Source organism: Neurospora hispaniola (assembly GCF_033458365.1).
Source record: "Neurospora hispaniola strain FGSC 10403 chromosome Unknown B0T23scaffold_1, whole genome shotgun sequence".
Classification (NCBI taxonomy): Eukaryota; Fungi; Ascomycota; class Sordariomycetes; order Sordariales; family Sordariaceae; genus Neurospora; species Neurospora hispaniola.
Genome location: NW_026944406.1, coordinates 1,977,176 through 2,002,519, shown reverse-complemented (window position 1 = coordinate 2,002,519; position 25,344 = coordinate 1,977,176). Strand labels below are relative to the sequence as shown.

Here is a 25,344-nt window from a genome sequence, read left to right as displayed (position 1 = left end):
TCGTTCTCTCCTCCGCGTTTCCCCTCTTCACGAAGTATTCCCAAACAGTACACTGCGCCGAGAAAACGACCACACCTTGTGCAGAATCTGGGGCTGCTCAACCGTCATCTTGATCACGCCGCATACTCAGATCCGCGGACGCTACCACATTACGTATACTTCTCAAAGTCTCCAGCACCAATACCACTCTGACTACCCTGACACGGTAGCCAAGCCCTGCACTTATACGGCCCGATCTGGTCAAGGTTGATCCCTCACCATGCACGTGGCTGCGATCTCGGTACAGCACACTACACACTACCGTCTTGCGGACTCTCTTGGATAGTCCCCGCCTAATGTACAGTTTAGAACAGCAGGGGAACCTTCGAAACGGGTATCAGGATGATCACTTGAACAAAACTCGTTCACTGCTCTCTGCATCACACAGATCTCTATCACATCTTACAACCTTTTCCGTCCACTCTCCTCCAGCGGCCTCCTCTCCTTGGTCTCCTTTCACTCCCACCGCACATAGGTAGTCCACAGAAGCTATATCACTTGGCGGCTGTGCTAACCACCAGACCGCCGTGCCTCCAAGTCCCTGTAGGGAAAGTCAGAGGATGATCCCCTCCATGATCATCAGGGAACGGGCACAAAATGGGCGGTGGTGTTCTCGCCCAGGCTGAGGTTCGGGAGATGATACACGGGAAGCACATCTATTCCGACAACCCGCTAGTGTAGAGGTGTGCCTCTTGTCCTGCACCCACTTCCTCTCCAATAGTTACATAGCTCTATTGAAAATCTTGTGCTCGGTCCTTTGCGCTTAGCCAAACTAAATTAGTCTCCGCATTCCTTGGCTGTTAGTTGCCGTGTTCCTGACCCGATGTCCACAAGCCTTACCCAGTCGATCCTGGCCGCGCCCTCCATCGTTGTGGCAGAATTGAGACAAAAATCTTAGCTGGCGATACATCGGGGAGGGAGGAGCAGGGAGTAAGCAGATTGGGTGGGTGGTTGGGTCCATAGAGGGCCGCGTTGTGGAAGGGATGTTTGTTCCCCTCTTCAACGTTCCTCGACGGACGGCCACATTGTGTTCTTGGATGGGGATGGCGTTGAGTATAAAGATCACCAACATGCCCGCCGCCTCCCTTCTCACATTCCCCTTGCAGCAGGCACAGATTCAGTGTTCCTCCTGATTCTCACAAGGGCCAGATCCCGTGAACTGTCTTGTCTTCTTTTTGGAATAACCATTTCTCCCATTCAAGATGAAGGCATCTCTGTTCCTGGCATCCGCCCTGGCGGCTACCGGTCTGGCCGCGCCCTCAACGAGCCCAAGTATGGCTAAGAGACAGTGTAAGTCCACGACGACTACGGCGTTTCCTCATGTCGACCGGAAGCTAACAAGCCTTGTCCAGTCGTTGTCACCAGCAGTGAGCTTTCCAAGCTCTCCTACTGGGCTGAGCAAGCTGCCACCAGCTATTGCAACAGCAACAACGCTGCTGGCGATTTGATCGCTTGCTCCAACAACGTTTGCCCTACCCTAGTCAGCAACAAGGCCGTGACTGTTGCCTCTTTCGCGTAAGAGACCCCATACAAACCGAGTTGAGACAATGAAGACTAATAAAGTAGAAGCGGTACCGCCACTGATATTCGCGGCCTGGTCTCGGTGGACCCTGTCAAGAAGGTCATCACTGTTTCCTTCAGAGGATCCTCTTCAGTCCGCAACTGGATTACCGAGTAAGTTGAACACCGAGTCTGTATTTCGTACCACAGCAGGACCTCAACTGACACCCGTCCAGCGTCGTTTTCGTCAAGTCATCCTGCGATGAACTTGTGAGCGGCTGCCTCATCCACACCGGGTTCTACACGGCCTGGAGGGAGGTTGCGACCAAGGTCACCGCGGCCGTCCAGTCCGCCAAGGCCGCCTACCCCAGCTACAGCATCGGTATCACCGGCCACTCGCTCGGCGGTGCCGTCGCCACCGTCGCAGCCGCTTACCTCCGCAAGGCCGGCTACACTGCCGACCTCTACACCTTCGGCTCGCCCCGCGTCGGCAACGAGGCCTTCGCCGCCTTCACCACCACCCAGTCAGGCGACGAGTACCGCGTCACCCACGAAAATGACCCCGTGCCCCGTCTCCCTCCCATCAGTTTCAACTACCGCCACACCTCGCCCGAGTGGTGGATCCAGGCCGCTGTGCCCACCACCAGCCAGGTCAAGATTTGCCCCGGCTATGCCAGCATCGACTGCAACGCCGGTACCCTCGGCTTGAAACGCGATGACCACCTTCACTACTTCGAGGACATTGCCGATTGCTCGTCTGGTGGCTTCAACTGGAAGAGGGCTGAATCCAACGTCGCAACTAGCGACGTGAGTGACGAGGAGCTCGAGTCTCGCTTGAACCAGTGGGTTGTCGAGGATGTAAATTTTGTCAATAGCAACGACCTTAATTAGGAGCATCAAGGGTTGCAATGTGAGAACAATAAAAAAGTAAAATAAGGCATGATTTGTGAATACAAGTTTGGAAGATAGCTTTGTGAATAGTAGCAATGAAACGCCGGGGAAACCACTTTCTTGGATGCCTTAACATGTTTGGACGTGATCTTCACTTTGTTGCCCTTATGTTCTTAGCTGCTGCCACTTGGTAGCAAAAAGTGATCCTAGAACTGTCAAGAAGGGCCGAACTCAAGAAGGGCCGAACTCAAACCAAAACAAGCGGCGGCGTCGTATCGCAGAAACAGAGCGAACAATCATAACACAATGTTGCCTAGCTCTTTAGCTCCAACAGTGATCACGCCAGGCGTGGAAGAAAGGAATAATAATAATAATAAAAAAAAAAAAAAAAAAAAAAAAAAAAATTCTTACATCTCGAAATATCGTACAAAGCAAAGCTGGTAAAAGTGGTGGGTATAACAGGTCGTATTTATCATAGTGTACAGGTTTCTCGTAGCGGTCCGTTCGGGTTGATCTGGTTATCGACTGCTTGCGGCACAAAATCCCGGCCATTTCGCAACCCTCCAAGGTCCTCCGTGCTGTTTGCAGTCTTTCATGACCGGTTCCAGTTGTACCAGTAGAGAGGGCCACAGATTACCTACCTCCCCAGGTCGCCATGATTATCAGGGTCGAGTGGTCGTTGAGGAGGTAGCTGCGATATGCTTTTCGGCATGCGATTTCGTCTCGGATCGTAAATGATAGGAGATCAAGCGCAATCCATTGACCGTCTCTGGAGCTTCATGGACTCCTGATTTGAACAGAAACCAGCGTGCCAGACCAGGGGTACCGCAGCCGTCGTCGACATAGTTGCTCCTCGAACCCTCCATTGTGTCCCCTTACTTCCGCCTTCTCCTTTTTTTCCATTTCCACTCATTCACATCCCGCGGGTCTCAGTCAAGCATCTAACCACTTAAGCACTCAACCTCAACCTCCCCTTTGCCAGCCTCCTCTTCAGCGTCTTCTGCCCATTCTTGGTCTTAACTCTGCTCAAAAAACCGTGTCTGCGCTTCTGCACTAGCCTTGTCGCCCCGCTCATCGTCGGGCGCGGGCCGCAGCGGATCTGGGAGCCCAGCCCGCTAAGCGCCGGATGACTTGAAATAAGGGAGGAGGCGGAGAGGAGGTCGAGAGCTTCGCCGTCGATACCGGTAGTAGCACTAGGGGAGGCCGAGGGCGCGGTGATGGCGTTGGGGGCGCGAAAGATGGTACTGGGGGTGGAAGACAAGGTGGCGGGACGGAGGGAGGGGAGGATGGAGAATGACCTGTATTTAGGGAAGTAGTCAGTTACTATGTTTGTGTTTTGGCATGCGGGTGGGGAGGGAAGGCAAGAGCAGAACAGCGTACCGAGTGGCAGTCTTGGGAAGAAAAGCGCTCGGCTTGAAAGCAGCCTGGAGGGCCGACGAGAAAATCCTGGACATTTTGTCTACAGATGTGGTTGTCGCCGATGATGGTAGTGGTGGTAGTCGACGTTGAAGAATTGCGGGGGTGGAACAGGACCGGGCGAGACCGAATGCGCCGGGACGAAGACAAAGCGTTTCGGGGATCCTATAGAGTGGTTCGCGACGAGCGGGCGCGGTTGCTGGATCGGCTCCGTCCAAAGTTCGATTGATCGGCCGGGGTCCGGGGAGGGCTTTTTGCACCCGGTTGCCAGCTGCTGCTGTGAAAACCAAGGGTTAGGGTTGTGTATGTGTCTTACCCCGACAACACATCCCTGAATTCGATGATTGACCGCATAAAAAGATTCAGGTTCATGGTTGAGGGACTCCGTCCTGTTCGGTAATGAAAGCCGGATTCTCTCTAGATTGTCTATCAGAAGATGAAGATTCAAAAGCAAGAAGATACAAAAGCAATATAAAGTAGATTACTCTTCGCTGAGTGCGCTGATTTCCTTTAATTTGTGATCCCACGTATATCAGCTTCATTTGTCAATTCCTCATCCACCTTCTCATTTGCATCATCCTACACTGACTTAGAGCTCATCCCGCCCAGTGGCAGTAGCAACACCAGTCTTCTCTTCACTGTCCTTGGCCTTCTCCTTGCCCTCCACCTTTCCAGTGGACTGCCAGTTGAGAGCCTTCAGTCTCTCGGTCAAAATGGGGTGCGAGAAGTGGTAAGTGGCGAACATCCAATCAGCATCCATGGTGCTGAGGTTCTGGATCTGGAGCTTGATCAAGGAGCGAGCGAGCTCAGCATTGTAACCAAGCTTGTTGGCGAACTCGTCTGCCTGGAACTCGAACTTGCGGCTGAGAACGTTCATGCCCAGCTTGATGAGGGTATCGGTAGGGCCAAGGACGTCCGAGAAGAGAAGGAATCCAACGATGATAGGGTGCACCGTGTGGAAGCCAAAGTCGGTATAAAGCGAGTTGTTGTTGATGAAAACGGAGAAGAGAGAGAAAATGGCGAAGAAGTGGGCCTGTGCATTGTTAGTCACAATTCATGGCAAACAGTGGGATTAACAACAAAGGAGCATCAGCTTACCTGGGAGATGCCAAAGAGGCTAGTGGTGTGACCCAACTTCCAGTGACCCAGCTCGTGTGCAAGAACGGCAACAACTTCCTGGGTCTCGCTCTTTTCAATTAGGGTATCATAAATGACAATGTGCTTCTTCCAGGGCATGCCGAAGAAATAAGCGTTGCTGTGGGCACTACGCTTGCTACCATCAATGACGTGCAACTCGGAGAGGGGGAACTTGAGCTTCTTGGCGAGATCCTCGACGCTGCTCTTGAGCTCACCCTCCTCAAGAGGAGAAAGCTTGTTGAACAAAGGCAGAATGAAAATCGGGTAGATGGTGATCATGACAACCTGGAGACCAGCGACGAAAACCCAGAGATAGTAGAAGAACTGGTTTCCAGTCTTTTGCACGATAGCCAAAAAGCCGGCGAGGATCGGAGGCGTGAGGACGAAGGTCAAGAACAGGGACTTGATCTTGTCGGTAATCCAAAGCTTGGCAGACGACTTGTTGAAACCGAACTTCTCCTCCAAGACAAAAGTGTGGTAGAGGCTAGTCGGTAGCGAGAGAATCTGGGAGATGACGACAAAGGACAGAACGAAGACGATAGATTGCGAGATTTCGCCGGAGAACCTGGCTGGCGCGAACCGAACGAGGAGGTTGCCGGCGAATGACCATAGCTTCGGGAGGACGTCGAACTGATAGAACAAGATGTTTTGGATTTGACCGTAGATACCGCTGAAAAACTCGAACTTTGCCTTGGCGCGTCCGTATGCCTGTATCGTGTGTCAGAGAATGGTGGCCGGTTGGCCCGTAGCCTGGGAGATATCGTACCTGACTCTTGTCAAAGACCTCCTGGGACACCTCATGCTCCAACACCTTGGGGACCTTGGTCTTCTTGAGGACCTGATACTGACGATAACCGAGGAAACCTTCGATGAAGTAGTTGGCGAGAGAGAAACCGATGATCAGCTTCTTCCAGGGAAAGAGAGGCCGGTCGAGGAACCTCGCGAGACGCTGTCGTTTTGAGAGTGCCATGTTAGCCGGTGCACGCCTTGGATGTCGAGGGAGAAGGATTTCGCAAAACGTACCTGAAGAAACTCCATCGTCGCGCAATAAGGGCGTGTCTACTAGAGGCTCCGCCGAATGCGCAAATGGAATGTTTGTTTGTTGGAACAATGAAAGCCAAAAGACCGTGTCAGATTGTCCGCCGCATTGGTTATAAGCACAATGCCAGACAAGGTACAAACAGTAACAACAACCTGTCCTTGCCCCAGTTCCGCTTGGAGCTTCCTTGCAGGCATGTACCGCTACGTACCCTGCTGTGTATGGCGCAGTCATGAACACTAGAAGTTACACATGTTGATTGGGTTACTTCTCCTTGCGCTCGCCCCGCTCGGTTAAGTCTTATCGATAAGCCCGGTCGTAGAGGTTCCCCGCGAACCCGGACGCAACGCTGGATTGTTCGCATGTTGCCGGCCCGGGTCACCTTACAGATCTCCGAACGTAAACAGTGGTTCCTGTTGACATTAAGGAGCATTTCCCGATGTCTATATGTAGTCATATCGTGTGGTTTCCGGTTTATGATTTTGTATTCAGCGGTTGGGATCACGAGTATGCAAGTACGATGGGAGAACAGGATTCAGCAGCATGTGTCCTCTAGCCAGCTGACCATACCATCGCCAGCCTGCTATGAAGATAGCAATGTCATGAAGAACATGAAACAGAGATAAATGCAGGCTAGGTATTCTTCAAGGGGTATAAACATATCATAGGGTTCCTCCAATTTCTCCAGCACGACCAGTTCACTGTCTTGGGATTCTCAAGTTCGCTTGGATCCTTTCCAGTAACTGCTCCCGGGTGTCCGAATCTTGTGGATGAAGATTACGCTGGTGATCATCAAAGTTAGCTCCCAACATTAGCGTCGGGTTTTGCGTCAGCTTTTGACAATCTTTGGAAACTCACCAGTGCAAGCCATCTGCGCATCTCCTCGCGAGTCCATTCTTCAGGATTGCCCTTTGGGTCAGCCTGGTCTTGAGGAAACACTTCGCCTCCAAAGATAGACCATGCGGCGACACCCGTCACGATGCCGGCGAACGCTATGTGGGGTTAGTCAAGCTTCGGTCGACTGCCCGACTGTTAAACAGGAAGCTCACCAAGAAATGCGTTCTTGCTCGCGGAAACTATTAGAAGAGATTCGACAAGCATGATTGCTTCTGGATGTTGAGTTGTTGTGAAGAGGTACTCACTCGTGATCTCAACGCTTTATCTAGTGCCGTGGGCATATCGAGTAGTTCGGAAAAGGGTTGTCTGCGTTATAAGCGGTGGTAAGGCAAGAGGGGTAGGCGCACTACTACAAAACGTTAACGCCCTAACTGAGTTGTCTAGTGAGGTGGCACTTGGTTTGGAACAAAAGAAGCTCTGATTATGACCGCGTGATTAGTTTTTGATTATATACTATCTGGATTACACAAACTGGAATCGTGTCCTCCCGAGGCCTCGACCAGATGCGACCGAGCTTGAAGGCGAAACTGCGCAATCCCGTCAGATGTTCCAGACGGTTTAATGGTGAGTGACTGCCTGCAGTCAGTTCGTTGGACTGAGGTAAGTCGACGCCACACGAGCTCCCTGCGTCACTGCATCTGCCCAAGTCGACGCAGCTACCAAAAGTGCAGCATCAGCCACACCTGAAGCTTGCGCTAACGTCGGCATGTGTGATCTGGCGGAAGTGACAGCGGAAACAAGGGTGCATCGCGTTAGCGGCCCATTGCCCGCACGCGTCCCCACCAAGCCACTCGCACCGCCCAGGCCCCAAACCCACACAAAATTATTTCCATAGTACCTAAAATTCATCCACGCTCCTGAACTCCGTTGTCGTCGTCACCACAAGTACGGGAAGTCCAGCACCAAGTCGCCAAAATGCCTCAGGAAATCGGAGATATCAAGAAGGTACGAAAATGCCCGTCGTCATGCTGAATTTGTGCATGCATGGTGCAAATGGGCTGTTTTGCTGACTTTGATTTCAACTACAGTTCATCGAGATCTGCCGGCGCAAGGACGCTTCCGGTACGTTTGGCTGAGGGCCTACCTGAGAAAACACCGTCGCGAAAACCGAACGAATTTCTAACAGAGACGCTTTCACCCAACAGCCGCCCGGATCAAGAAGAACAAGGCTACTCAGCAGATCAAGTTCAAGGTCCGCTGCCAGAAGTACCTCTACACCCTTGTTCTCAAGGACTCCGACAAGGCTGAGAAGCTCAAGGCTTCCCTCCCTCCTTGTACGCGCTCCCCGACCCCCGAATAATAGATCGAGAGAGAGAGAGATGGACAAGACAGGAAAAAGCAGTTGCGAGAAAATGATGGAACTGACATGCGAAACTATAGCCCTGACCATCGCCGACGTTGCCAAGCGCAACAAGAAGCAGACTGCTTAAATCTCTCGACAATGAGGAACTGATGGCTGCTTTGGCGCGAATGGGAAGCGAATGAATGACGATTTTCAACTGCCTGGTTCTGGTGCTGGACATTTAATTCTCGCGAACTAAGACGGCGTTCTCGGATCGGGGGAAACCTTCATGGGAATGGGAACAGGAGTACTTGCGAGAGCAGGTGCAGGTCTTCGGAGCAGCGCGATGACTCTTTAGTTGTCAAGGTCTCACCGACCGCAAACCAACCCCTTGCAGAGGGTCTGAATACACATTCATGAGCGACCAATTCTTGGACCGAGACTTGCGCATTTTCCCAACCAAGTGTCTAAGTGTCAAAGAGGGCACTACAGGAACCGTCTGTAGTGCTGTGTTTCCTCCGACGAAGCGATACCAACAAGCTGACTGTACAGAAAAGACTGGGACGACGCAACGAACTCTTGCGTATGACTTTCGACACAGGACCACCCGGAAACCAATACGAACTCCTCACCTCCCGTCTCGCGATCGACACTGCGCCCGCTTCTGACCAAGTGAGGATGCACGACCTTTTCCATACTCGCCTCCACTTTCTGGAGCGTTGCGGCAAAGCTGTCCTTCTTTTCAGTGTCGACCAAGAATCTCTCAACGCTGATGACCGGGCTATCGAGGAGTGCAATCACGTCTTTGCCGGTAGTGGCCTGGTTATTTCCAAAGATGTTCGTATCCAAGTGGAAAAGGATCAGTCCGCCTGGCTGGTTGGGCGGCCCTTGATTTGCGATGATCTTGGTCAAGTCTGAGCCCTCCATCTGCTGCTTGTTATCGTCGCTGAGGATCCATGCCCAATGCTCCTCCACCGAGCCCCAGCTCGTTGTTAGAAGTATCTGCGTCTCGTCGTCGATCCCCCGGAAACAAGCCACGGCCCGTGCCGAGGCGGAAGAGGGGCGGTCGGGAAAGGCGCGAGCGTGCCATGCATCTTGGACAGTGATGGCCCTGCTGAAGGTGTCTCGGAGGGTAGAGTCGGTGATACCGGCGTGTACTTGGATGATGGCAATTTCAGTGACAGTCATCTTCGAAATATGTTTTGCGTTAGTGATTAAGCCAGGTTGTGAGCTTGGCGGTCTGAACGCTTCAAAATGCAGCAAAACTTGAATCCGTACACAGCTTTTATGTGTGATGGTTGTAGTTCATTCGGACTCGCTCATTCGGGACGATACGAAACGCAAACTAGGCTACCTCCAAATTCGTAATCATGCGGCACAGTTGGGACACCATACACAGTAGACAATATGCGCCTGTTTAAGAGATCATGCCATCCGCGCTCCGACTTCCCCAAAAAAAGAATCATTATGATACCCTGTCGTTCAAACAACATCAATAGAGGCTCTGCCGGCCGTCATCTGAGGCTAGATATATGTAAGAAGAAGCACTGATAGAAAGATTGTATGCGATGATTTGTTCTTGCGACTCTCTGAACAGTCTTGATCAAATCCCTGCTAATGTCGTATACATGACGAGAAATGGCCCCACGATCTTTGATAGAGTCGGGCATCGCCAGTGTTCGGGTTTCGGTGCATGATGCCAACTCATGTATGCACTTCGACAAACATGTCGAACCCACCACCCAATAATGAGACTGTCATCAAGGCCCCAGAGATAGCCAGGAATGAGCTAACAAACCCACGAGACAAAGGAAAGTTCAGGTGACCATCCGACGTAGTGCATGTCGATTGGGATTCAAAGCTATGGCAAAGATTTGAACTTTTGAAGCTTCTTGTTGTTCTCCAAGACCCTGCCTGATGTTTGTCCTGGACCAAGCGAGTTTCTGGGTGATGCCACGCGCCGCATTTGCAGTCTAGACTCAACTGACGATGGGGCAGCTGTCAGTTGAGTGAGGACTGAGCTTGGGGAGCAGAACTGTAGAGCTTCCCTTGTCCTGAGCCCCTGTTATTCTGTGATCTCCCGATGCTCCCCCTCCCTGTTCGAGGCGTTGTCCAGTTCACCGGAAGCTAGCGTCGTGTTGAGAAGCCAGAAAGCGCCAATCAGCGGCCGTGAGAAGGAAATCCAAAGCTAAAAGCCTCCACCCCTGTCAATCAAAGTCCATGATGACAACCCCTTTTCAGCATGGAAAGTATGTAACGGCTTCGGCGTGTGGGCTGAGATTTCCAACAGCAAAGAGCTCTGATTAGGCGTAGATAGCTTCGGGCGTAACGGACAGCAGGAGAAAGAAGAATAGCATCAGGCACCATTGCCGTAGAATAGTACGAAGAAGAAAAAAAGAGCGAGATATCAGAGCCCACTGACCCTCTTCTGCTGGAGTACATAACAGCTCCCCGCCTCTGGCTTTGCTATCCCCACGTAACGGGGTCCATCTTCTCCGCCGCAGTTGCTGTAATCTCAAGTTGGCAACCCCTCGGCACCCAATCAACCCAAGTCTGTACACACCGTGACAGCGCCCGCCGCCTTCGAACTGTCACTTTGCGCAACCTCAACACGGCACGTCTGCAAGATTGCTTCCATCGCAAACATACTGGGACTTGTCACCTTGTGTAACTTGTGGTCGTCTGGCGTATCAGGAACACCAATTGCACTCGTTCGCAGCCTCCGCATAAATATCCGTCATCTGGACCTTGCAGACTCGAGCTAGAAAAAGATCGGCAGTACATCAACAACCTCCATCTCGCCCGCTTGTTTGACCAACATCCCTACGCCGCGATACCCTCAGTTGCTTTAGGACCAATCTGTCGTCTTGAGCCCCCAATTTCTCTAGGCCTTCAATATCTTACATATCTCTACCTATTTAGGCAGCTTCGGTTGCCTTACGCCGACTCGCTCTTCATCATATCAGCACCTCGGCACAGTTCTACCTCAACGTGAACTAGTACTCAGCCATCATCTTGTTGGCGATTCCACGGTTCACCCAATTGCGCCGGATTCGTATATTGAGCCCCTCTTTGAAGGGCCCCTCCCGCTTAGCATTGTTGGTATTGTTGTCGCCGAACACAGACCGAGGGACGCTCGGGTCGATTACGTACAACATACGCACAAAGAAAACCACCTTTGACCATGGCGGAGCAAGAACACAACGGAGTCAATGGAGTCCATTCCGAGTCCGAGCAGGGAAACCAACCCGTAAATGGTGATGCGAGCGAAGCCGTCAACGGAAACCCCAGTAATGGTCTCAGAGTGACGATTGAAGAAAGCGCCAGCAGCGCCGTCAACGGGGGCTCTCCTACCAACAGCATGGTAACACCCATACGACAGAGAATGGAACGCAAAAAGTCCAGTCCCATGATGCCAACGTTCATGGTTTCGGCACCGGGAAAAGTCATTGTGTTTGGAGAGCACGCAGTCGTTCACGGCAAGGTATGTCGATCAAGCGCCTAGGTCATGGTGATGCTGGAAAGGGGGGTCATGATTCCCAGAGGCTAACGGTTGTTCCTCTTCATCAGGCTGCGATTGCTGCCGCCATTTCGCTGCGATCTTACCTGCTCGTCAACACGCTTTCCAAGTCCAAGAGAACTGTAACGCTGAAATTCCCTGACATCGACTTCAATCATTCGTGGAATATCGACGAGCTCCCATGGAAGATCTTCCAACAACCAGGGAAAAAGAAGTACTACTACAGTCTCGTCACCGAGATTGACCAAGAACTCGTTGACGCCGTACAACCTTTCCTCGCCGATGTCTCGATAGACAAGCCCGCCGACATTCGCAAGGTGCACCAGAACTCGGCCGGCTCCTTCCTCTACATGTTCCTTTCCCTTGGCTCCCAGTCGTTTCCCGGCTGCCAGTACACATTGCGCTCGACGATTCCCATTGGAGCCGGCCTGGGCAGCAGCGCGACCATCGCCGTCTGCCTGTCGGCAGCGCTCTTGCTCCAGCTTCGGACACTGTCCGGTCCTCACCCCGACCAACCTCCCGAGGAGGCCAGGCTACAAATTGAGCGCATCAACCGGTGGGCATTTGTCTACGAGATGTTCATTCACGGCAACCCCTCGGGCGTGGACAACACGGTATCAACACAGGGCAAGGCGGTTGTCTTCCAACGGACAGACTACAACCAGCCGCCCTCTGTGCGCCCCCTGTGGGACTTCCCTAAGCTCCCGCTGCTCCTCGTGGACACCAGGACGGCCAAGTCAACGGCGCACGAGGTCGCCAAGGTAGCCACGCTGAAGAAGAAGCACCCGCAGCTGGTGGGTACCATCCTGACGGCCATCGACCAGGTCACGCAAAGCTCTGCGCAGCTCATTGAGGAACAAGGGTTCAACACGGAGGACGAGGAGAGCCTGAGCAAGGTGGGCGAGATGATGACCATCAACCACGGCCTGCTGGTGTCACTCGGCGTGTCGCACCCCCGCTTGGAGCGCGTGCGCGAACTCGTGGACCATGAGGGTATCGGGTGGACGAAACTCACTGGTGCGGGTGGTGGCGGATGCTCGATCACGCTGCTGCGGCCGGGAGTGCCGCGCGAGAAGCTGGATAAGCTGGAGCAGCGCCTGGACGAGGAGGGGTACTCCAAGTTTGAGACAACACTCGGTAGCGACGGTGTTGGCGTGCTCTGGCCGGCTGTGCTGAAGAACGGGATGGACGAGGATGAGGAGGGCGGCATGGAGATTGACCTTGAGAAGTTCCTCAGTGCGGACAGTAACGAGGCGCTTGAGAAACTTGTCGGTGTACATGGCGATCGGGGTGAGCGGGAGGGCTGGAAGTTCTGGAGGGTTGAGAACCGGGACTAGAGAGTGTGGGGGCTGAGCTGATTTGGGACGTTAATAGAGTCAGTCCCCCATGTCGGTGTGCAGGTAAGGGATGACAGACAGGCATCTTGGTGTTGAGGGTCTCTCTCTCTCCCCCCACGATACCTAAAACGAGCTGGCAGGAGGCAGATCCCTGATTAGACTTCCTCACTTCAGTTGTACATATCGCGTTCTATTCTTGTTGGACGCGAAGATGGCATGATTACTACGTAATGAGTATTACTTATTTAATGAGGGTGTATATTAGAAGATTAGTGGCGATGAGGTCATGAAGAGGTGAAGTGACGGGGAAGTAACAAGGTACTGCTTCAACGGCATCTTTCTGGAATAAGTAGATGGAACGTCAAGAGAAGAAGGAGAAAAAAGAAAAACAGAGGCGGCAAGCGATGTTTGCAGTTACCAAGGGGATCATGATATCCCGTGCATGTCAAGTATTGTGCTTACTTGCAAGTTGCGATTGTTTTGTTTGATGCGCCACTGGCTTCTGTTTGACGTCCTTCGGTCACTTTGTTTGTATCTTTTTGCAATCCGACGACCGCAAATCAATGCGTTCAGCAAGGTCCCCGTTCCGCTTTAAGACCCCACCATTTCCCCCTTAGCAACCACCTCATAACGATGCCGTCCAAAGGTAAAGCGGCCACAAAGCCCAAAGCAACCGAAAGTAGGTTTCTTTTTTGGTACTCGACCTCGAAAGATCTTATTTGTCTTTCTCTCCCTGTTTCTGTTTGCAGCTTATGTGGCTGTTGGTACAATAATTGGAAAGGTAGCTAATCGGGGCGGTCCTCTCCTGTCAAAGCTCCAGCGACTACCACCTCCAATCCCACCACGACCAATACTACTAGCCAAACAGCATCGCAACCATCAGAACCTACCACCGTACTCGAACGTAGCCAACAGCGTTTCGAGAAGACCCGTCCATTCGAAGCTGCCCGTCGGCAACAAGGACTTAGCAGACTCTCCAAAGAAGACCAGAAAGGCTGGATCTGCGACCAGCTCCTACACCTGACCAACCGCCTGCCCGCAGCCAGCCGCTCGTGCCTCCTCGGTCCTAAAGCGTCCAAGGAGATCTGGTGGACCGTCAACGGGACTAATTCAATCGTCCGCGGACTCAAGCACAAGCCGGAGCCATATACTACCTGGGGCACTGATCGGAACGGCCACGACGTCGGCAGCTACACGATCGAGCGGTTCGACGAGCGATTCAGGCAGCGGATCGCATTGACAGCGCTCCAAGTGTCGAGCAGAGTATTTCGGGAGAACGTTGAGCGTGAGAAGAGAGGGTTTGTCGACGCAAGGTCCGGACGGGAGATTATTGTTACGGAAAGAGAGATCGACGAAGAGAAGGTCAGACGAAGCAAGATGGCTGCACTCAAGAAGGATTTGTACGGCGCTATCACGGGGAAGTTGGCTGAGAGCGTGGAGTGGGAGGATGTGGTTCCTATTCCGCATGAGGAGCCCGAGGGCGCGCTGGCGGCAATCACTTATCCGGCTGAGTATGCTGAGGGTATGTTACACACTTCCTTTCTTTCCCCTTTCCATCAATCAGGTCATGATCAAAGCTGATTCTTGTCAAAAAAAAAATAGCAATGTCCTACCTCCGCGCCGTCATGACCACAAAGGAGTACTCCCCCCGCTGCCTTCGCCTAACTGAGCACATCATCGCCATGAACCCCGCCCACTACACCGTCTGGCTCTACCGCGCCGCCAACATCTTCGCCCTGGGCATATCCATCCCGGACGAGATCGAGTGGCTTAATGAAGTTGCGCTCGCCAACCTTAAGAACTACCAAATCTGGCACCACCGCCACCTGCTCGTCGAGCACTATTACCCCACCATCTCTTCCGACCCTGACGCTCTTGCCCAATTCGCCAAACAAGAACGTGACTTCCTCATCGCCATCCTATCCGAAGACACCAAGAACTATCACGTCTGGTCGTACCGCTCGTGGCTGGTCGGCAAGCTGGGGATGTGGGAGGACGAGGAAGAACTAAAGTCGATTGAGAAAATGATTGACGAGGACGTGCGAAACAACAGTGCTTGGTCGCACCGGTTCGTTTTGGTGTTCTCTAACCCAAAGTATGCGACGCCAGGCAAGGCGGCGACGGAAAAGGATGAAAAGGTGCCCCAGGAGCTGGTGGATAGAGAGGTGAAGTATGCCCAGAACAAGGTGTATCTGGCGCCGCAGAACCAGAGCCCGTGGAATTACATGCGGGGCGTGTTGGTGAAGGGCGGCCAGCCTCTGGCAAGCGTGCAGGGGTTTGTGGAGGAGTTTGTGAATAAGTTGGGTGAAGGGGAGGAGGAGGAAGAGGTTAAAAGTACGCATGCGTTGGATTTGTTGGCGGAGATTTATGCGGAGAAGAAAGAGAATGAAAAGGCGGATCTGTGTTTGAGGAGATTGGCGGAGAAGTGGGATAAGATTCGGGGAGGGTATTGGGAGTGGAGGAGGAAGTGTTTGACACAAAGTGAGAGGGAGAAGGCGCCCGGAGAGCAGGTTGAAAAGGCTGAGGAGGGAATTGCGGCAGCCTAGGAGGTTTTGCTGATTTTGAAGAAATGGGTGGCTCTCAAGAAACGGATGATTTTGGCCGAACGGTTCGGACAAGAGTATTGAAAGCAGTTGTAGGGTAGCTCAGTAGCGATCATATGGTCAGGGGGCATCGGGTAGTTTGGATTATTCGGGGGAGGATTCCCAAGCCGCTCGCTTTGGTAGTTGTGCTGTAAAACAATTTGTAGTATCATTTTTGGTGGCTTTTCGAGGTATAATGTGTATTTTGTGGTATCAGCTTTCCACATGCTTCGCTTCGATTATGATCGTAGCCATGTAACCATCCTTCTCTTTTCCGTCCCTGACGCCAAATCCATAAACGCATGTAAACGAAATGAAAAAGAAAAGGGAAAAAAAAAAAAAACGCTGAAATAAACTCTTGGCTGATGTGAAAATCCAGTGAAGCAAATACCTCGGATACATGCCTTCTAGTATCCGCTCACAGAACAACCTCATGCTTCTCCCATTGTGTCCCCCATCTGTCATACCGAGCCATCACACCTTAATAAGCCCTGTAAGTATGACTAGCAACCAAATACCTCTTATGCCCCTTGAACTTGGGCCTCGTCACATAATCCCAATTCGGCACCAAAACAAAGACATCCGAAAAATGCTGCTTGGGCGGCGTGCCCTTTTCTTTGCCCCCAAAAGTCACACTCCCAGCCACCGTAACCACCATCATCAACCGCGCATCCTCCGTCCGCTGCATCATCTTGGCATCCGTAGCCGCCACGATCTCTGCGGGCGCAGCAAACCGGTAATCCTTGTTGATGACGTGCACGTCGAACCCCTCGACTTCGTACTTGACTTTGCCCTTTTGCTGGGTAAAAGTGATGAGGCGCTGTTGCTCGAGAAGGGCGTCCCACTCTTCGGGCGTGGCGACGACTTGGCCGTTGATGCAGATGTCGGCGGGCGGGTGCGAGGCGGCGAGGTACTTGGCGTTGGTGTTGACGTAGCAGGAGGAAACGGGTTTGCCGTCGGTGAGTTGGGTGTAGTACCAGTCTGTGAAGGCGCGGGCGGCTGAGGGGCAAAAGGAGTTAGTTTGGGTGAGGTGAGGTGAGAAGATGGTAGGAACTCATGGGTGAGTGAGTGGGCGTACCTTCGCCAGAGGAGCGGATGATGGCTTCGTCTTTTGAGATAGTCGCCATCTTGGAGCTGTGGTGTGAAGAAGTGTATTTGGTTCTGTTCGTTGGCTGCTGTGGCAAGGAATGGGCGACGACAAGGCCGCTTCGCTGGTGGGTGAGTCTCGCTGATGTGCTTCGATGACGCTGATTGATGGTGGTGAAGCTGTTTTGATGACTTCACTGGTGGTGAAGCAAGAGTCCGCGCTAGGTCGAATGACTGATATATAGATACTGTCTAGCGATTTTCTGTGGTAATCGTAGGTAGGTTTCGCTGGGGTAGCAATATTCAAGCTGCGCGTCGAGAGTGAGGTTTGGATGAGGTTTGGAGGTTGAGGTGTGTAAGGTGCTTTATTAAGGAAGTCAAGTGGAAGGTGAGTGAATGTTAAAAGGACGTAGAAGTGGGTCCTAATGAACTCGTTTTGCCTTCTCTCTGGCTGCAGGCCGAGACATGCTTCACTCACAGAATGCAGGTTGCAAGGTCCCACCTTTCCCGCAACACAGTTTCTTTAGCCTTCTCACATGTAAGCAGAACTTGTCACTCCATCAGATGTCTTGTCTTGTAAATGCATTATTATTTGATTATTATGTATTCGTCGTCGTCATCCATACTTTAATGTATAATATCATCCAACGTCAGTCATACCCAAACCCGAACCCAGTTCTTTTTTCTAGTCCTTAAGTAGGAACTCCTCAATGTCCTTATCCTCCTCTTCCTCCTTGCTCTCCCGCAGTTTGTCCTCCTCGGCCTCGATGAGCTTCTTGATGACCATGCGCTGCCTCTTGCGGGCCTTCTTGCCCCAGTCCGCCGCCGAAGACTCTCCGTTTTGCGCCTCGTCGTCTTCCGAGTCGCTGTCCTCACCAGGAAGACGGACCATGGCCTTTTGTCCGCGCAGCTCGTTGGGGGAGATGGTGCCCCTGAGGGCTTCAGCGGATTCTTCTTCGTGCTTCTTCATCTGCGCCTTTCCGCCGAGCTTGATGATGTAGGGGCGCAACAGGGCATCTGTGATGGCGCATTGTCAGCTGCTGTTCTGCTTGACTTGGTTCTGCGCATTGCGCTCTTGAAGAAAATGATGTTGCAACTCACAAGCTCCGACAATGATGATCAGGCGAATCCACTTCTCCGCCGTCATGTTGGCGAAGGTGCCCACGACATTGTTGGTGATACGATCACCCAGGACCGTTACAACATTGGCTATTCCGTCCATCTTGGTCGGTTTTGTTCGTGCGGGGTTTGGTTGTTATGTGGTGGTTGTCTTCAGGCTTCTTTGCGCAAAGGGCGGTGGGAGATGCTTTTGCGACAACACGGTAGGCAGAGGTCAAGTCTTGAGGAAACGCCGGATGAAAAGGTTTCGCTGTCGACTGATTAAGTACGAAAGGAAAAAGAAGCCTAATTCAAAAAGTATTACAAAGAAGGATCCCGAGATTGCCGGAGTTGAGGAGGAAAGAGAGAAGAAGAAGAAGAGTCTAGAGTCGTTGTGAAAAGGAGAAGGGAGGAAAAAAAGTGTTGAACGGACACGGCACTTGCGAAGTTGCGGACGGGCTGGTGTGCTCCATAATCCATCTGCGCGAGAAACGTCCACTCGGGACGCCGACGGCACGGGAACTTGACTGATACGTACAGGTTACATCAACTTCGTTCGGGGGAACCCCACCGGCGCCGATGTGGGTGCACCCAGTTGCCCCACTGAGTGTGCCCCTTGGCAGGCACTCACCTTAGTGGGACTAGAGCCGCATTACGTAATTCACTTTACAGCAAGTGCCAGCCGCAGGGTTACCCCACTACCGACGCGCTCAACGCGTCCCCCCCAGCCGAACGTCGTTTAAACGGGGATGCCGGATAATTGTGTAAGTGTATCACTTACATAATCCAAAATGGCCGACGCCTCGGGTGAAGATGTCCAGGAGGTAAGTGTGTTGATGATTTTTCTATCCGCGAGCTCTAGCCTCAAATACTGAACAAGAGAAGCGTCTCAAATCAGCCCTGTGGTTCGCCATTGGCAAGATGGTCGACGATGAGTCGCTCCGTCGCAACATGAATGCTACTCCTCAGTTCATCGGAGCTCTCACCGAGCTTGTGTGGACTCAAATTGGTACGTTTCCTCTCAGCGCAAGTTGATTTGTTACTAAATTTTGGGTATCAGAAAACGTCGCCATCGATTTGGAAACCTTCAGCCAACATGCTGGGCGTACCACCGTTACCACAGATGACGTGCTTCTGCTTGCTAGGCGGAACAGTGACCTTCAGTCTGTGATCAAGGATTGTGTGGATCGCCTCAAGGCAGCTAAAGCTAAAGAGAAGACGAGGAGTGAGAAACAGAAATAGCGGAGAGCCACCATGATAGACAAGCCTTAAGCCTTCAACGATTGCTCGAGGCATGGTGAGTTAAACTAGGGGGTCGACGACGCAACGAGAAACGTTACCAAAGGAATCGGCCATTATGGTACATGGCTGACGCTACACACGCAATATTGATACCCAGGGCGAGGCATAAAATAGATTTAGGAATGGGCTTCTCACAAGAAAACTTCATCAACAATCACACAATCGGCAAACGGGACACTAGCATTCGATCTATACGTGTATGTGTTTCAAACTTGGTATCACATTATTTCATCCCATATCAGAAAAAATCTACTGCTACTTTTCCCAGCCGTTCGTTATGCTTCCAAAATTGTAAGACAAAAATCTATGCATCAGCCATAACCAGATCCCCATCCCTCTCCTCAATCGCCGGCGGTGCCAAACTGTCCATTTCCTGCAGAGTATACTCAACAAGGTAACTTTCATCCACCAGCTCTTCTATGCGCTTATAGTGCCTCTCAGTATACACCCTCAACGCGTTGAGCACCTCCTTCAGACTCTTCTGCCCCCTTGCGCCCTTGACCGACAGGTTGGAGAACTTGTTGGCAGGGTAGAGTCGGACGAGTGCCCAGAGGATGCGCTGCGCCACGGGCGCCGTGCGCGCATTGGTGTTCCAGTCGCGCAGCCTCAGCAGGAGCAGGAAAATCTGCTCGTCGGAGAGGTTACCAAGCACCTGATCGACGGCCTTGATACCGCAGAGAGAGCCCTCTTCGGGGGCGTTGGTAGTGACCACGTTGGTGAAGATGCCCAGGAGACGACCGGGGTGGTTGAGCTGCAGCGCCAGAATGATAGCGTCACGGTAGGCGCCGGCGTGGATATAGTTCTCGAGCTGCTGCTCCTGCTCGACAAGCTTGAGAGCGGCCGAGGACGCGGCGGCATGGGTCTCGGCCGAAGTGTCCTTCCAGAAGGTTACGCGGGAGTCGGAACCACCAGACACAAGCATGTTGGTCTTGGGGTGCACCGTGAGCGTCCAGAGACGGTCTTCGTGGTTATCGAGCGTGCACTCGGTCTCACCCAGGTTGGCGTCCCAGACCTTGACGAGGGAGTCGGCGCCCGCAGAGGCGAACTGGATGCGCTGCTTGGCCTTGGAGGCGGCAGCAGCAGCCTCGTCTTCACCGTCGTCAGCGGCCTTGGGAAGGCGCAGCCAAACCACCTTGAGGACGTTGTGGGAGTGGCCCTCGAATGTGCGCAGACAGGTGTAGTCCGAGAGGTTCCAGAGCTTAATGGTCTTGTCACCAGAACCGGTCAAGATTACACCCTTACCGGAAACAGCGGTGCCGGTCTCGCCTTGAATGGCAGGCATGCCCTGAGGCGCGAACCGAACAGTCCAGACACCCCTGCGGTGGCCCTTGAGGATACCCACGACTTCTAATGTTGCGGAATCCCAAATCTTGACTGTCTTGTCTTGTGATGCCGAGGCAAAAAGCTTTCCGTTGGGACTGATGTCGAGAGCGTTGATATCCTTCTCGTGGGCTAAGCGACGCAGACTGGTTGAGACGGCTCCCTTTTGTGATGTTCGGGGAATGTCGCGCTTCTGAACGAACCGATCCTGGGAACCGGAAATGAGGAATGCGGGCGGGTGGTCGAGGGGGTTCTTGAACGCCTCCGAGTTCTCAGGAGGTACGGTCTTGGGGAGTGCGACAGCGCCGACAGACTCGATGTGGCCGGTGAAGACTGCATAGCACTCGAACGAGTTGTTGGCTGGGTCGACCCTCCAGAGGCGAGCTGTGTTATCCTTGGCACCACTAGCAACCCAGTGACCAGACCAGTCAACATCAAGAGACATGACAATATCCTCGTGTCCCTTCAGCAGAGCTACGTCATGACCAAAGTATGCCGCACCCTCCTCCTCGTCGCCCAGCTGGGGCTGCTTATCCGCCACAGATACAAGTCTGATATCTTCCGAGTTGGTTGCAAGAGCCATGAGAGACTGATCGGGCAAAAGGTAAACAAGGTCGAGAATTTCGTCGTGTGTTCCCGAAATGCGCCTGAAGGGTTCCAGAGGCTTCGTCGACTTCTTGGTGGCATCGGCGACCGAAGGTGTGCGGTAGAGGGCGAGGGTGAAGTCGGACTGGGCGCAAACAACGAGGTTCTTGTGGGGAAGAACAAGGGCTGACACTATCGACTCGGCTTCCGACTTGGCGTCTTGCTTTGCTGTGATTTCTTGGTGTGTGGTTGTGTCCCATAGCCTAAGAAGGCCACTTGTTCCAGCCGAATACATCAAGCTTCCGTTGTTGAGGAAGCCGACAGCTTCAACGCCCTCATGGCGCAACATGGGTGTTCCCCTCCATGCTCCCTCCTTCCACAGCCATACTGTCATTGTCTTATCTCTGCTACCGCTGAGAAGGGCATGTAGTTCTGGCGAGTAGTCAAGGCTTTGTACGTTGGACTCGTGCGCTTCTCTCCTCGAAGTCGGGTCGGCGTAAACGGGGTAGGTCTTGCGTTTGCTGAGGTCAAAGATGCGGATCTTGCCGTCCTGTGTGCCGTAGGCAAGACGGAACTTTGAAGCGACGCTGTCATCCTGAGCTTGCTCCTCATCGGCTGTGCTCTTTCGCCTGTTCTTCTTGTTCTTGTTGCTGGCTTGGTCCTCGAGAGCGGCGATCTCGAAGAAGTGGAGGGCAGAAATGAGGACACTCGGGCCGCTAACGGTATGGGTAACGTATCCTCCGACAATGTCCCAGATCTTGATGGCGCCGTCGGCAGCACCGGTGGCAAGAAGGGTGCTAGTTCGGTCGACCGCGAGAACAACGACGGGGGTGGCGTGGGGCTTCGTGGTGCGTACAAGGGTGGCTTCGATGGAATCGTAATCTGGTGAGACCTTGAGGGAGTATATGCGCATAGTAAGAGAACGAGAGCAGACGATCAGGTGGGAGGCCGAAGGGGTGATGGTGAGGGTCGAGATGGGCTCTCCATCGCCCTCGATCTCGGCGAGCTGCTTGCCGGTGTTGAGCTCTGTGAGGACGGCCTGCTCGCCGAGGGTGGTCGCGAGGATCCTAGCGCCATTGTCGAGGGCTACGGAACCTCCTGTGAAAATGGGCTGGATGACATTGTTGACCTCGAAGGTCGTCTTGGTGGTGGTTTGCCTGTACGCCATTGTGGTGACGGAGTGTCTGGCTGTACAAGTGGATTAAATCAAACAGAGAGGCAAGAGGGGTTGCGATTGCGCGCCGCCGCCTTTGGGGTTCTGCTGTTAGAACGTAGTGTAGGGTGGTACACTGCAAAGTAGGTCCCCAATCCCAAAAACTTTTCGCGGGTCGATGCCTGCCGCCCGCCGATAAGGCCAGGCAATAAGGTTATCTTAGCGCCATGCAGATCCAACCCCTGTAGGAAGTGGAAGCCGTGACGAACCACGCTGGAGCACTGGAGCACCCACTGCGCTGGAGCATGACCGGGCCGGGCATGGCGCTGACTGACCCTCCCTTGGCTTGCTGTGCTCCCCAAGCGCCCCCACCAACGTCAACTATCTGTTCCAGTCTCCATCACTCATCAACTATACCGACCACCACTATCTTCACCATAACACTGGCAGCCTCTGGCACAGGATTCTGTGAGACGAGGATGGCCAGCAACTGGTCAGATCTCACCGTGTAATGTACACATAGACATCTTGGCAAATGCCGGGTAGCAATATACAAACACCTCCTGAATCCAGTTGACCCTTTCACTATGCGGTTGGGCCCACTGACATCACAGGCCCTTGTAAGCTCATCCGTTGCAAGACTTCCGAACTACAATTTCATTCTAACACCAATGACAGGGCCGATCTCCCTACGATGAGGTAGTTGAGGGCACTGGCGAGCCCCAACCCGGAGCACCAGAGCAGTTGTATGATGACCGAGGACGACCAGTGAATCCAGAGACACGGCGCATCAACAGAGACATTATCCGCTCTCACAACGAAGTTATGCTGGTCATCGGCGTTGCGGAACCAGACAGTGGCATCAACGAGGCCCAAGCTCTATACGAAGCCGCCACAAAGCACCAGTACTACGAAGATGGAATTGGGAGGAGGCTGTTCCTCACCGGCGAGGTCTTGGCCACCGTCGGAGTCTGGGGAGTCAACGGCTTGAGGCAGCGTATCTTGCTGTACAAGGACTACGCCCATGTTCCCTTTTCTCGTCTATTTCACTTTCACAGAAGCCAGCAGTCATGGGGAGAGTACCTCTGGGCCGGGCTGCCATCGTATGTCCTGAGCGATAGTTTTGCTGGATTCGACATGCCAGAATACCCATGGGTCAAGTACGTGTTCTCCTGGGTCAACTTGCACCTAGAGGTCTTTGTCTTCATGCAACGAACCGGCCTTGTGAACACCTCGAGATGGGTTCCCACCCTTGGTTTCTTCATTCCAGGCTGCAATGACTCCCCAATCTTCCTACCAAAACTTCCATCCTCCTTTACCCCTGGAAGCATCATCAGCTGGCTCGGCGCCTTTGTCGCCGGTATCGCCCCTTTTGCCGGCTACTGGTTCTTTTCAAAAATATACGCACGGCTCGTCTGGTCACTTAGGCGGAAAATCCAGAGACGCTTGCCCAAACCCATCAACTTCAGCAGGAGGAGGACTCTTAAGGAGGTAGTCCCCTATTTACAACCGCCCAGTGGAACATACATCCCTCCCACGCCCACACCAGAAGAGCAGCAACAGCGACAAGAAACTCAGCCACGAACACCGACACCAACACAACAGCAGCAACAACAGCAACAAGCCCCAAGCGCAAACGCACTCGAAGCAGGCTGGGAAATGGTCCACGCCCCCTCCGACACCCTTCCAACCAACGACGCCCTCCCTACCGGTCCTCCACCCGATGGCACCCGCCGCCGCCAAAGCATCATCTCCGTCAGCGGTCCCGGTCCCGGCACTCCCGGCGGTCCCAACGGATCCACCTCGAACACAAACCAATCCCAATCTCAATCCCCAGCAGCAACAGCCGACGAAGCCCCCTTCCTCAGCGACGATGACGAAGAAACCGAGCACGTCAACCCCACTCTAATCACCTTTGACGTTGACACCAGCGACTCCGCCACCAGCGACTCCGCGCCCATCCCTCCCGGCGCAGCAGTTTGGGCCGCCGAGTTGAGGCCTAACGTGCCTGATAACTCTTCTGGTTCGAACCGGAACTCGCAACAAACACAAACCAATAATAGCAGCAGCTTGGGTTTGGACGCCCCTCTCTACAGAGACAACGGCCTCACGCGCCTGCCACACGTCCTCGCCGCGGGCGCGCTAGGACTTTGTGCTGCAAGGGCGATGATGACGCCGTTTGAGAGCTTGGCGCTATTGGGGCTGGCGAGGCCGTATATGGCGAGGCGCATGGGGCTTGAAGGGGCGACGTTGGACATGGCGTTTCACGGCTTGGGGTTCATGGATGCGTTTTCGCTGGGGAGGATGTTTAACGCGTTGGCACTGGAGATGGTGCACTTGGCGATTCAGTGCGATTTGTGGGCGGGCATGATGTGCGTGGCGGATTGGTTTAGGATGAGTGATGAGGAGTGGTGTGAGAGGGAGGGGGTGAAGAGGAGGACTCAGGAATGAGGATCAACGAGGGGGAGAGAGTTAACAGGGTCAAAGGGGAAGAAGGTCAAAAGATAAGTGAAGATAAAGCGAAGGAGAAATGAAGAGAGAAGTGAAGGGGACCTGAATTGAGGGGTGAAGAAGATCTGAAGAGGAGCAGCGCTAAGAGAAGCTAAAGAGGAGGTGAAGAGTAGGTGAAAAGGAACGTGAAAGGCCGGATGAGCAGAGCTATATAAGGCATGATTGCTATAGAACTTTCCACGCTTGAATATATCAATCGGTAGATGCCTGGTCCGAAGCCAGCAGTATATACTACAAGACAAGTACTCTATCAGAGTGGCATTTGTCATGGTTGTTCGTTACCGTTTCTATTTTATACCCAATAAACAAAAAGCAAAAGGACAGAGAAGAAAAAATAGCGTTCGTTGCAAGTCCCTCTACTACTCCGTCTCCTGTCCTACTTAGCAGAAGACAGGTTATGCGTAAGCAGTCAACCATCCCGCAACCACAGCCGCTTAAACCACCGGAACTCTCCAGAATTTGCCCCACAAGAAGGAGGGACCCCTCTCGTCATCGTTCTCTTCCTCTTCTTCTTCGTAACCTTCTTCGGCCTGACCTTGTTGGCTACACAAGGAGGACCGGGCGTGTAGAACAAACATGCCAGCCCTTCGCCCTTCAACGCTCTTTAGCCTGCCACACGCAATAAGGTAGCGACCTTTCTGCTCATGCT

At 53.0% G+C, this 25,344-nt stretch overlaps 13 protein-coding genes across 13 annotated transcripts; 6 read left to right on the top strand and 7 right to left on the bottom strand.

Annotated features, from left to right (window-relative positions):
• Positions 1 to 1,241: 1,241 nt before the first annotated feature.
• Positions 1,242 to 2,790, top strand: B0T23DRAFT_450027 (putative triacylglycerol lipase precursor; the record flags this gene model as incomplete). The annotated part of the gene is made up of 4 exons (XM_062841075.1): positions 1,242 to 1,329; positions 1,392 to 1,554; positions 1,609 to 1,713; positions 1,776 to 2,790. The coding sequence occupies 4 exons, from the start codon at positions 1,242 to 1,244 to the stop codon at positions 2,428 to 2,430; spliced, it is 1,011 nt and encodes a 336-aa protein (XP_062696800.1). The 3' UTR covers positions 2,431 to 2,790.
• A 390-nt stretch (positions 2,791 to 3,180) lies between these two features.
• On the bottom strand, positions 3,181 to 4,201 carry B0T23DRAFT_10009 (uncharacterized protein). The gene is made up of 2 exons (XM_062831681.1): positions 3,811 to 4,201; positions 3,181 to 3,728 (listed from the first exon to the last, which is right to left on the bottom strand). Exons 1-2 carry the CDS (start codon positions 3,882 to 3,884, stop codon positions 3,380 to 3,382), a joined length of 423 nt encoding a protein of 140 aa, XP_062696799.1. The 5' UTR covers positions 3,885 to 4,201; the 3' UTR covers positions 3,181 to 3,379.
• On the bottom strand, positions 4,058 to 6,229 carry B0T23DRAFT_369329 (putative zinc metallo-protease). Its single transcript, XM_062836510.1, has 4 exons — positions 6,007 to 6,229; positions 5,750 to 5,932; positions 4,945 to 5,691; positions 4,058 to 4,879 (listed from the first exon to the last, which is right to left on the bottom strand). Exons 1-4 carry the CDS (start codon positions 6,019 to 6,021, stop codon positions 4,436 to 4,438), a joined length of 1,389 nt encoding a protein of 462 aa, XP_062696798.1. The 5' UTR covers positions 6,022 to 6,229; the 3' UTR covers positions 4,058 to 4,435.
• A 149-nt stretch (positions 6,230 to 6,378) lies between these two features.
• Positions 6,379 to 7,672, bottom strand: B0T23DRAFT_369323 (uncharacterized protein). The gene is made up of 5 exons (XM_062836509.1): positions 7,640 to 7,672; positions 7,165 to 7,514; positions 7,072 to 7,084; positions 6,881 to 7,014; positions 6,379 to 6,804 (listed from the first exon to the last, which is right to left on the bottom strand). The coding sequence occupies exons 2-5, from the start codon at positions 7,198 to 7,200 to the stop codon at positions 6,721 to 6,723; spliced, it is 267 nt and encodes an 88-aa protein (XP_062696797.1). The 5' UTR covers positions 7,201 to 7,514; positions 7,640 to 7,672; the 3' UTR covers positions 6,379 to 6,720.
• B0T23DRAFT_369321 (putative ribosomal protein L38) lies at positions 7,673 to 8,630 on the top strand. Its single transcript, XM_062836508.1, has 4 exons — positions 7,673 to 7,864; positions 7,948 to 7,981; positions 8,065 to 8,193; positions 8,300 to 8,630. Exons 1-4 carry the CDS (start codon positions 7,835 to 7,837, stop codon positions 8,347 to 8,349), a joined length of 243 nt encoding a protein of 80 aa, XP_062696796.1. The 5' UTR covers positions 7,673 to 7,834; the 3' UTR covers positions 8,350 to 8,630.
• Positions 8,631 to 8,687: 57 nt separating this feature from the next.
• Positions 8,688 to 9,389, bottom strand: B0T23DRAFT_400810 (uncharacterized protein; the record flags this gene model as incomplete). The annotated part of the gene is made up of 1 exon (XM_062838525.1): positions 8,688 to 9,389. One exon carries the CDS (start codon positions 9,387 to 9,389, stop codon positions 8,688 to 8,690), a length of 702 nt encoding a protein of 233 aa, XP_062696795.1.
• Positions 9,390 to 11,014: 1,625 nt separating this feature from the next.
• On the top strand, positions 11,015 to 13,557 carry B0T23DRAFT_9797 (ribosomal protein S5 domain 2-type protein). The gene is made up of 2 exons (XM_062842084.1): positions 11,015 to 11,685; positions 11,772 to 13,557. The coding sequence occupies exons 1-2, from the start codon at positions 11,386 to 11,388 to the stop codon at positions 13,056 to 13,058; spliced, it is 1,587 nt and encodes a 528-aa protein (XP_062696794.1). The 5' UTR covers positions 11,015 to 11,385; the 3' UTR covers positions 13,059 to 13,557.
• Positions 13,536 to 15,820, top strand: B0T23DRAFT_369318 (uncharacterized protein). The gene is made up of 3 exons (XM_062836507.1): positions 13,536 to 13,737; positions 13,873 to 14,580; positions 14,661 to 15,820. The coding sequence occupies exons 1-3, from the start codon at positions 13,692 to 13,694 to the stop codon at positions 15,602 to 15,604; spliced, it is 1,698 nt and encodes a 565-aa protein (XP_062696793.1). The 5' UTR covers positions 13,536 to 13,691; the 3' UTR covers positions 15,605 to 15,820.
• On the bottom strand, positions 15,821 to 17,253 carry B0T23DRAFT_349123 (uncharacterized protein). The gene is made up of 2 exons (XM_062836030.1): positions 16,719 to 17,253; positions 15,821 to 16,639 (listed from the first exon to the last, which is right to left on the bottom strand). Exons 1-2 carry the CDS (start codon positions 16,765 to 16,767, stop codon positions 16,122 to 16,124), a joined length of 567 nt encoding a protein of 188 aa, XP_062696792.1. The 5' UTR covers positions 16,768 to 17,253; the 3' UTR covers positions 15,821 to 16,121.
• Positions 17,254 to 17,299: 46 nt separating this feature from the next.
• Positions 17,300 to 18,341, bottom strand: B0T23DRAFT_450018 (protein trafficking Pga2). The gene is made up of 2 exons (XM_062841074.1): positions 17,828 to 18,341; positions 17,300 to 17,743 (listed from the first exon to the last, which is right to left on the bottom strand). The coding sequence occupies exons 1-2, from the start codon at positions 17,946 to 17,948 to the stop codon at positions 17,412 to 17,414; spliced, it is 453 nt and encodes a 150-aa protein (XP_062696791.1). The 5' UTR covers positions 17,949 to 18,341; the 3' UTR covers positions 17,300 to 17,411.
• Positions 18,342 to 18,512: 171 nt separating this feature from the next.
• B0T23DRAFT_450017 (kinetochore component CENP-S-domain-containing protein) lies at positions 18,513 to 19,324 on the top strand. Its single transcript, XM_062841073.1, has 3 exons — positions 18,513 to 18,648; positions 18,710 to 18,833; positions 18,885 to 19,324. Exons 1-3 carry the CDS (start codon positions 18,616 to 18,618, stop codon positions 19,064 to 19,066), a joined length of 339 nt encoding a protein of 112 aa, XP_062696790.1. The 5' UTR covers positions 18,513 to 18,615; the 3' UTR covers positions 19,067 to 19,324.
• Positions 19,325 to 22,293, bottom strand: B0T23DRAFT_369313 (WD40-repeat-containing domain protein). Its single transcript, XM_062836506.1, has one exon. It carries the CDS (start codon positions 22,197 to 22,199, stop codon positions 19,431 to 19,433), a length of 2,769 nt encoding a protein of 922 aa, XP_062696789.1. The 5' UTR covers positions 22,200 to 22,293; the 3' UTR covers positions 19,325 to 19,430.
• Positions 22,294 to 22,540: 247 nt separating this feature from the next.
• On the top strand, positions 22,541 to 24,882 carry B0T23DRAFT_9747 (uncharacterized protein). The gene is made up of 2 exons (XM_062842079.1): positions 22,541 to 22,804; positions 22,863 to 24,882. The coding sequence occupies exons 1-2, from the start codon at positions 22,772 to 22,774 to the stop codon at positions 24,633 to 24,635; spliced, it is 1,806 nt and encodes a 601-aa protein (XP_062696788.1). The 5' UTR covers positions 22,541 to 22,771; the 3' UTR covers positions 24,636 to 24,882.
• Positions 24,883 to 25,344: the final 462 nt, after the last annotated feature.

Excerpts from the sequence above, each read along its gene's own strand:
- B0T23DRAFT_369329 (XM_062836510.1), bottom strand. Across the intron at positions 5,692-5,749 it reads AGGTCTTTGACAAGAGTCAG|GCATACGGACGCGCCAAGGC; the intron begins GTACGATATCTC and ends CACACGATACAG. Across the intron at positions 4,880-4,944 it reads GCCTCTTTGGCATCTCCCAG|GCCCACTTCTTCGCCATTTT; the intron begins GTAAGCTGATGC and ends AACAATGCACAG.
- B0T23DRAFT_369321 (XM_062836508.1), top strand. The coding sequence starts at position 7,835 with ATGCCTCAGGAAATCGGAGATATCAAGAAG. Across the intron at positions 7,865-7,947 it reads AAATCGGAGATATCAAGAAG|TTCATCGAGATCTGCCGGCG; the intron begins GTACGAAAATGC and ends TTTCAACTACAG. Across the intron at positions 8,194-8,299 it reads CAAGGCTTCCCTCCCTCCTT|CCCTGACCATCGCCGACGTT; the intron begins GTACGCGCTCCC and ends GCGAAACTATAG.
- B0T23DRAFT_369323 (XM_062836509.1), bottom strand. The coding sequence starts at position 7,200 with ATGCCCACGGCACTAGATAAAGCGTTGAGATCACGA. Across the intron at positions 6,805-6,880 it reads TGCGCAGATGGCTTGCACTG|CGTAATCTTCATCCACAAGA; the intron begins GTGAGTTTCCAA and ends GATGATCACCAG.
- B0T23DRAFT_9797 (XM_062842084.1), top strand. The coding sequence starts at position 11,386 with ATGGCGGAGCAAGAACACAACGGAGTCAATGGAGTCCATTCCGAGTCC. Across the intron at positions 11,686-11,771 it reads ACGCAGTCGTTCACGGCAAG|GCTGCGATTGCTGCCGCCAT; the intron begins GTATGTCGATCA and ends CCTCTTCATCAG.
- B0T23DRAFT_10009 (XM_062831681.1), bottom strand. The coding sequence starts at position 3,884 with ATGTCCAGGATTTTCTCGTCGGCCCTCCAGGCTGCTTTCAAGCCGAGC. Across the intron at positions 3,729-3,810 it reads CTTCCCAAGACTGCCACTCG|GTCATTCTCCATCCTCCCCT; the intron begins GTACGCTGTTCT and ends CCCTAAATACAG.
- B0T23DRAFT_349123 (XM_062836030.1), bottom strand. The coding sequence starts at position 16,767 with ATGGCGACTATCTCAAAAGACGAAGCCATCATCCGCTCCTCTGGCGAA. Across the intron at positions 16,640-16,718 it reads CATCCGCTCCTCTGGCGAAG|CCGCCCGCGCCTTCACAGAC; the intron begins GTACGCCCACTC and ends TTTGCCCCTCAG.
- B0T23DRAFT_9747 (XM_062842079.1), top strand. The coding sequence starts at position 22,772 with ATGCGGTTGGGCCCACTGACATCACAGGCCCTT. Across the intron at positions 22,805-22,862 it reads CACTGACATCACAGGCCCTT|GGCCGATCTCCCTACGATGA; the intron begins GTAAGCTCATCC and ends CACCAATGACAG.
- B0T23DRAFT_369313 (XM_062836506.1), bottom strand. The coding sequence starts at position 22,199 with ATGGCGTACAGGCAAACCACCACCAAGACGACCTTCGAGGTCAACAAT.
- B0T23DRAFT_450018 (XM_062841074.1), bottom strand. The coding sequence starts at position 17,948 with ATGGACGGAATAGCCAATGTTGTAACGGTCCTGGGTGATCGTATCACC. Across the intron at positions 17,744-17,827 it reads GATCATCATTGTCGGAGCTT|ATGCCCTGTTGCGCCCCTAC; the intron begins GTGAGTTGCAAC and ends GCGCCATCACAG.
- B0T23DRAFT_369318 (XM_062836507.1), top strand. The coding sequence starts at position 13,692 with ATGCCGTCCAAAGGTAAAGCGGCCACAAAGCCCAAAGCAACCGAAA. Across the intron at positions 13,738-13,872 it reads AAAGCCCAAAGCAACCGAAA|CTCCAGCGACTACCACCTCC; the intron begins GTAGGTTTCTTT and ends CTCCTGTCAAAG. Across the intron at positions 14,581-14,660 it reads TCCGGCTGAGTATGCTGAGG|CAATGTCCTACCTCCGCGCC; the intron begins GTATGTTACACA and ends AAAAAAAAATAG.
- B0T23DRAFT_450017 (XM_062841073.1), top strand. The coding sequence starts at position 18,616 with ATGGCCGACGCCTCGGGTGAAGATGTCCAGGAG. Across the intron at positions 18,649-18,709 it reads CGGGTGAAGATGTCCAGGAG|CGTCTCAAATCAGCCCTGTG; the intron begins GTAAGTGTGTTG and ends GAACAAGAGAAG. Across the intron at positions 18,834-18,884 it reads GCTTGTGTGGACTCAAATTG|AAAACGTCGCCATCGATTTG; the intron begins GTACGTTTCCTC and ends TTTGGGTATCAG.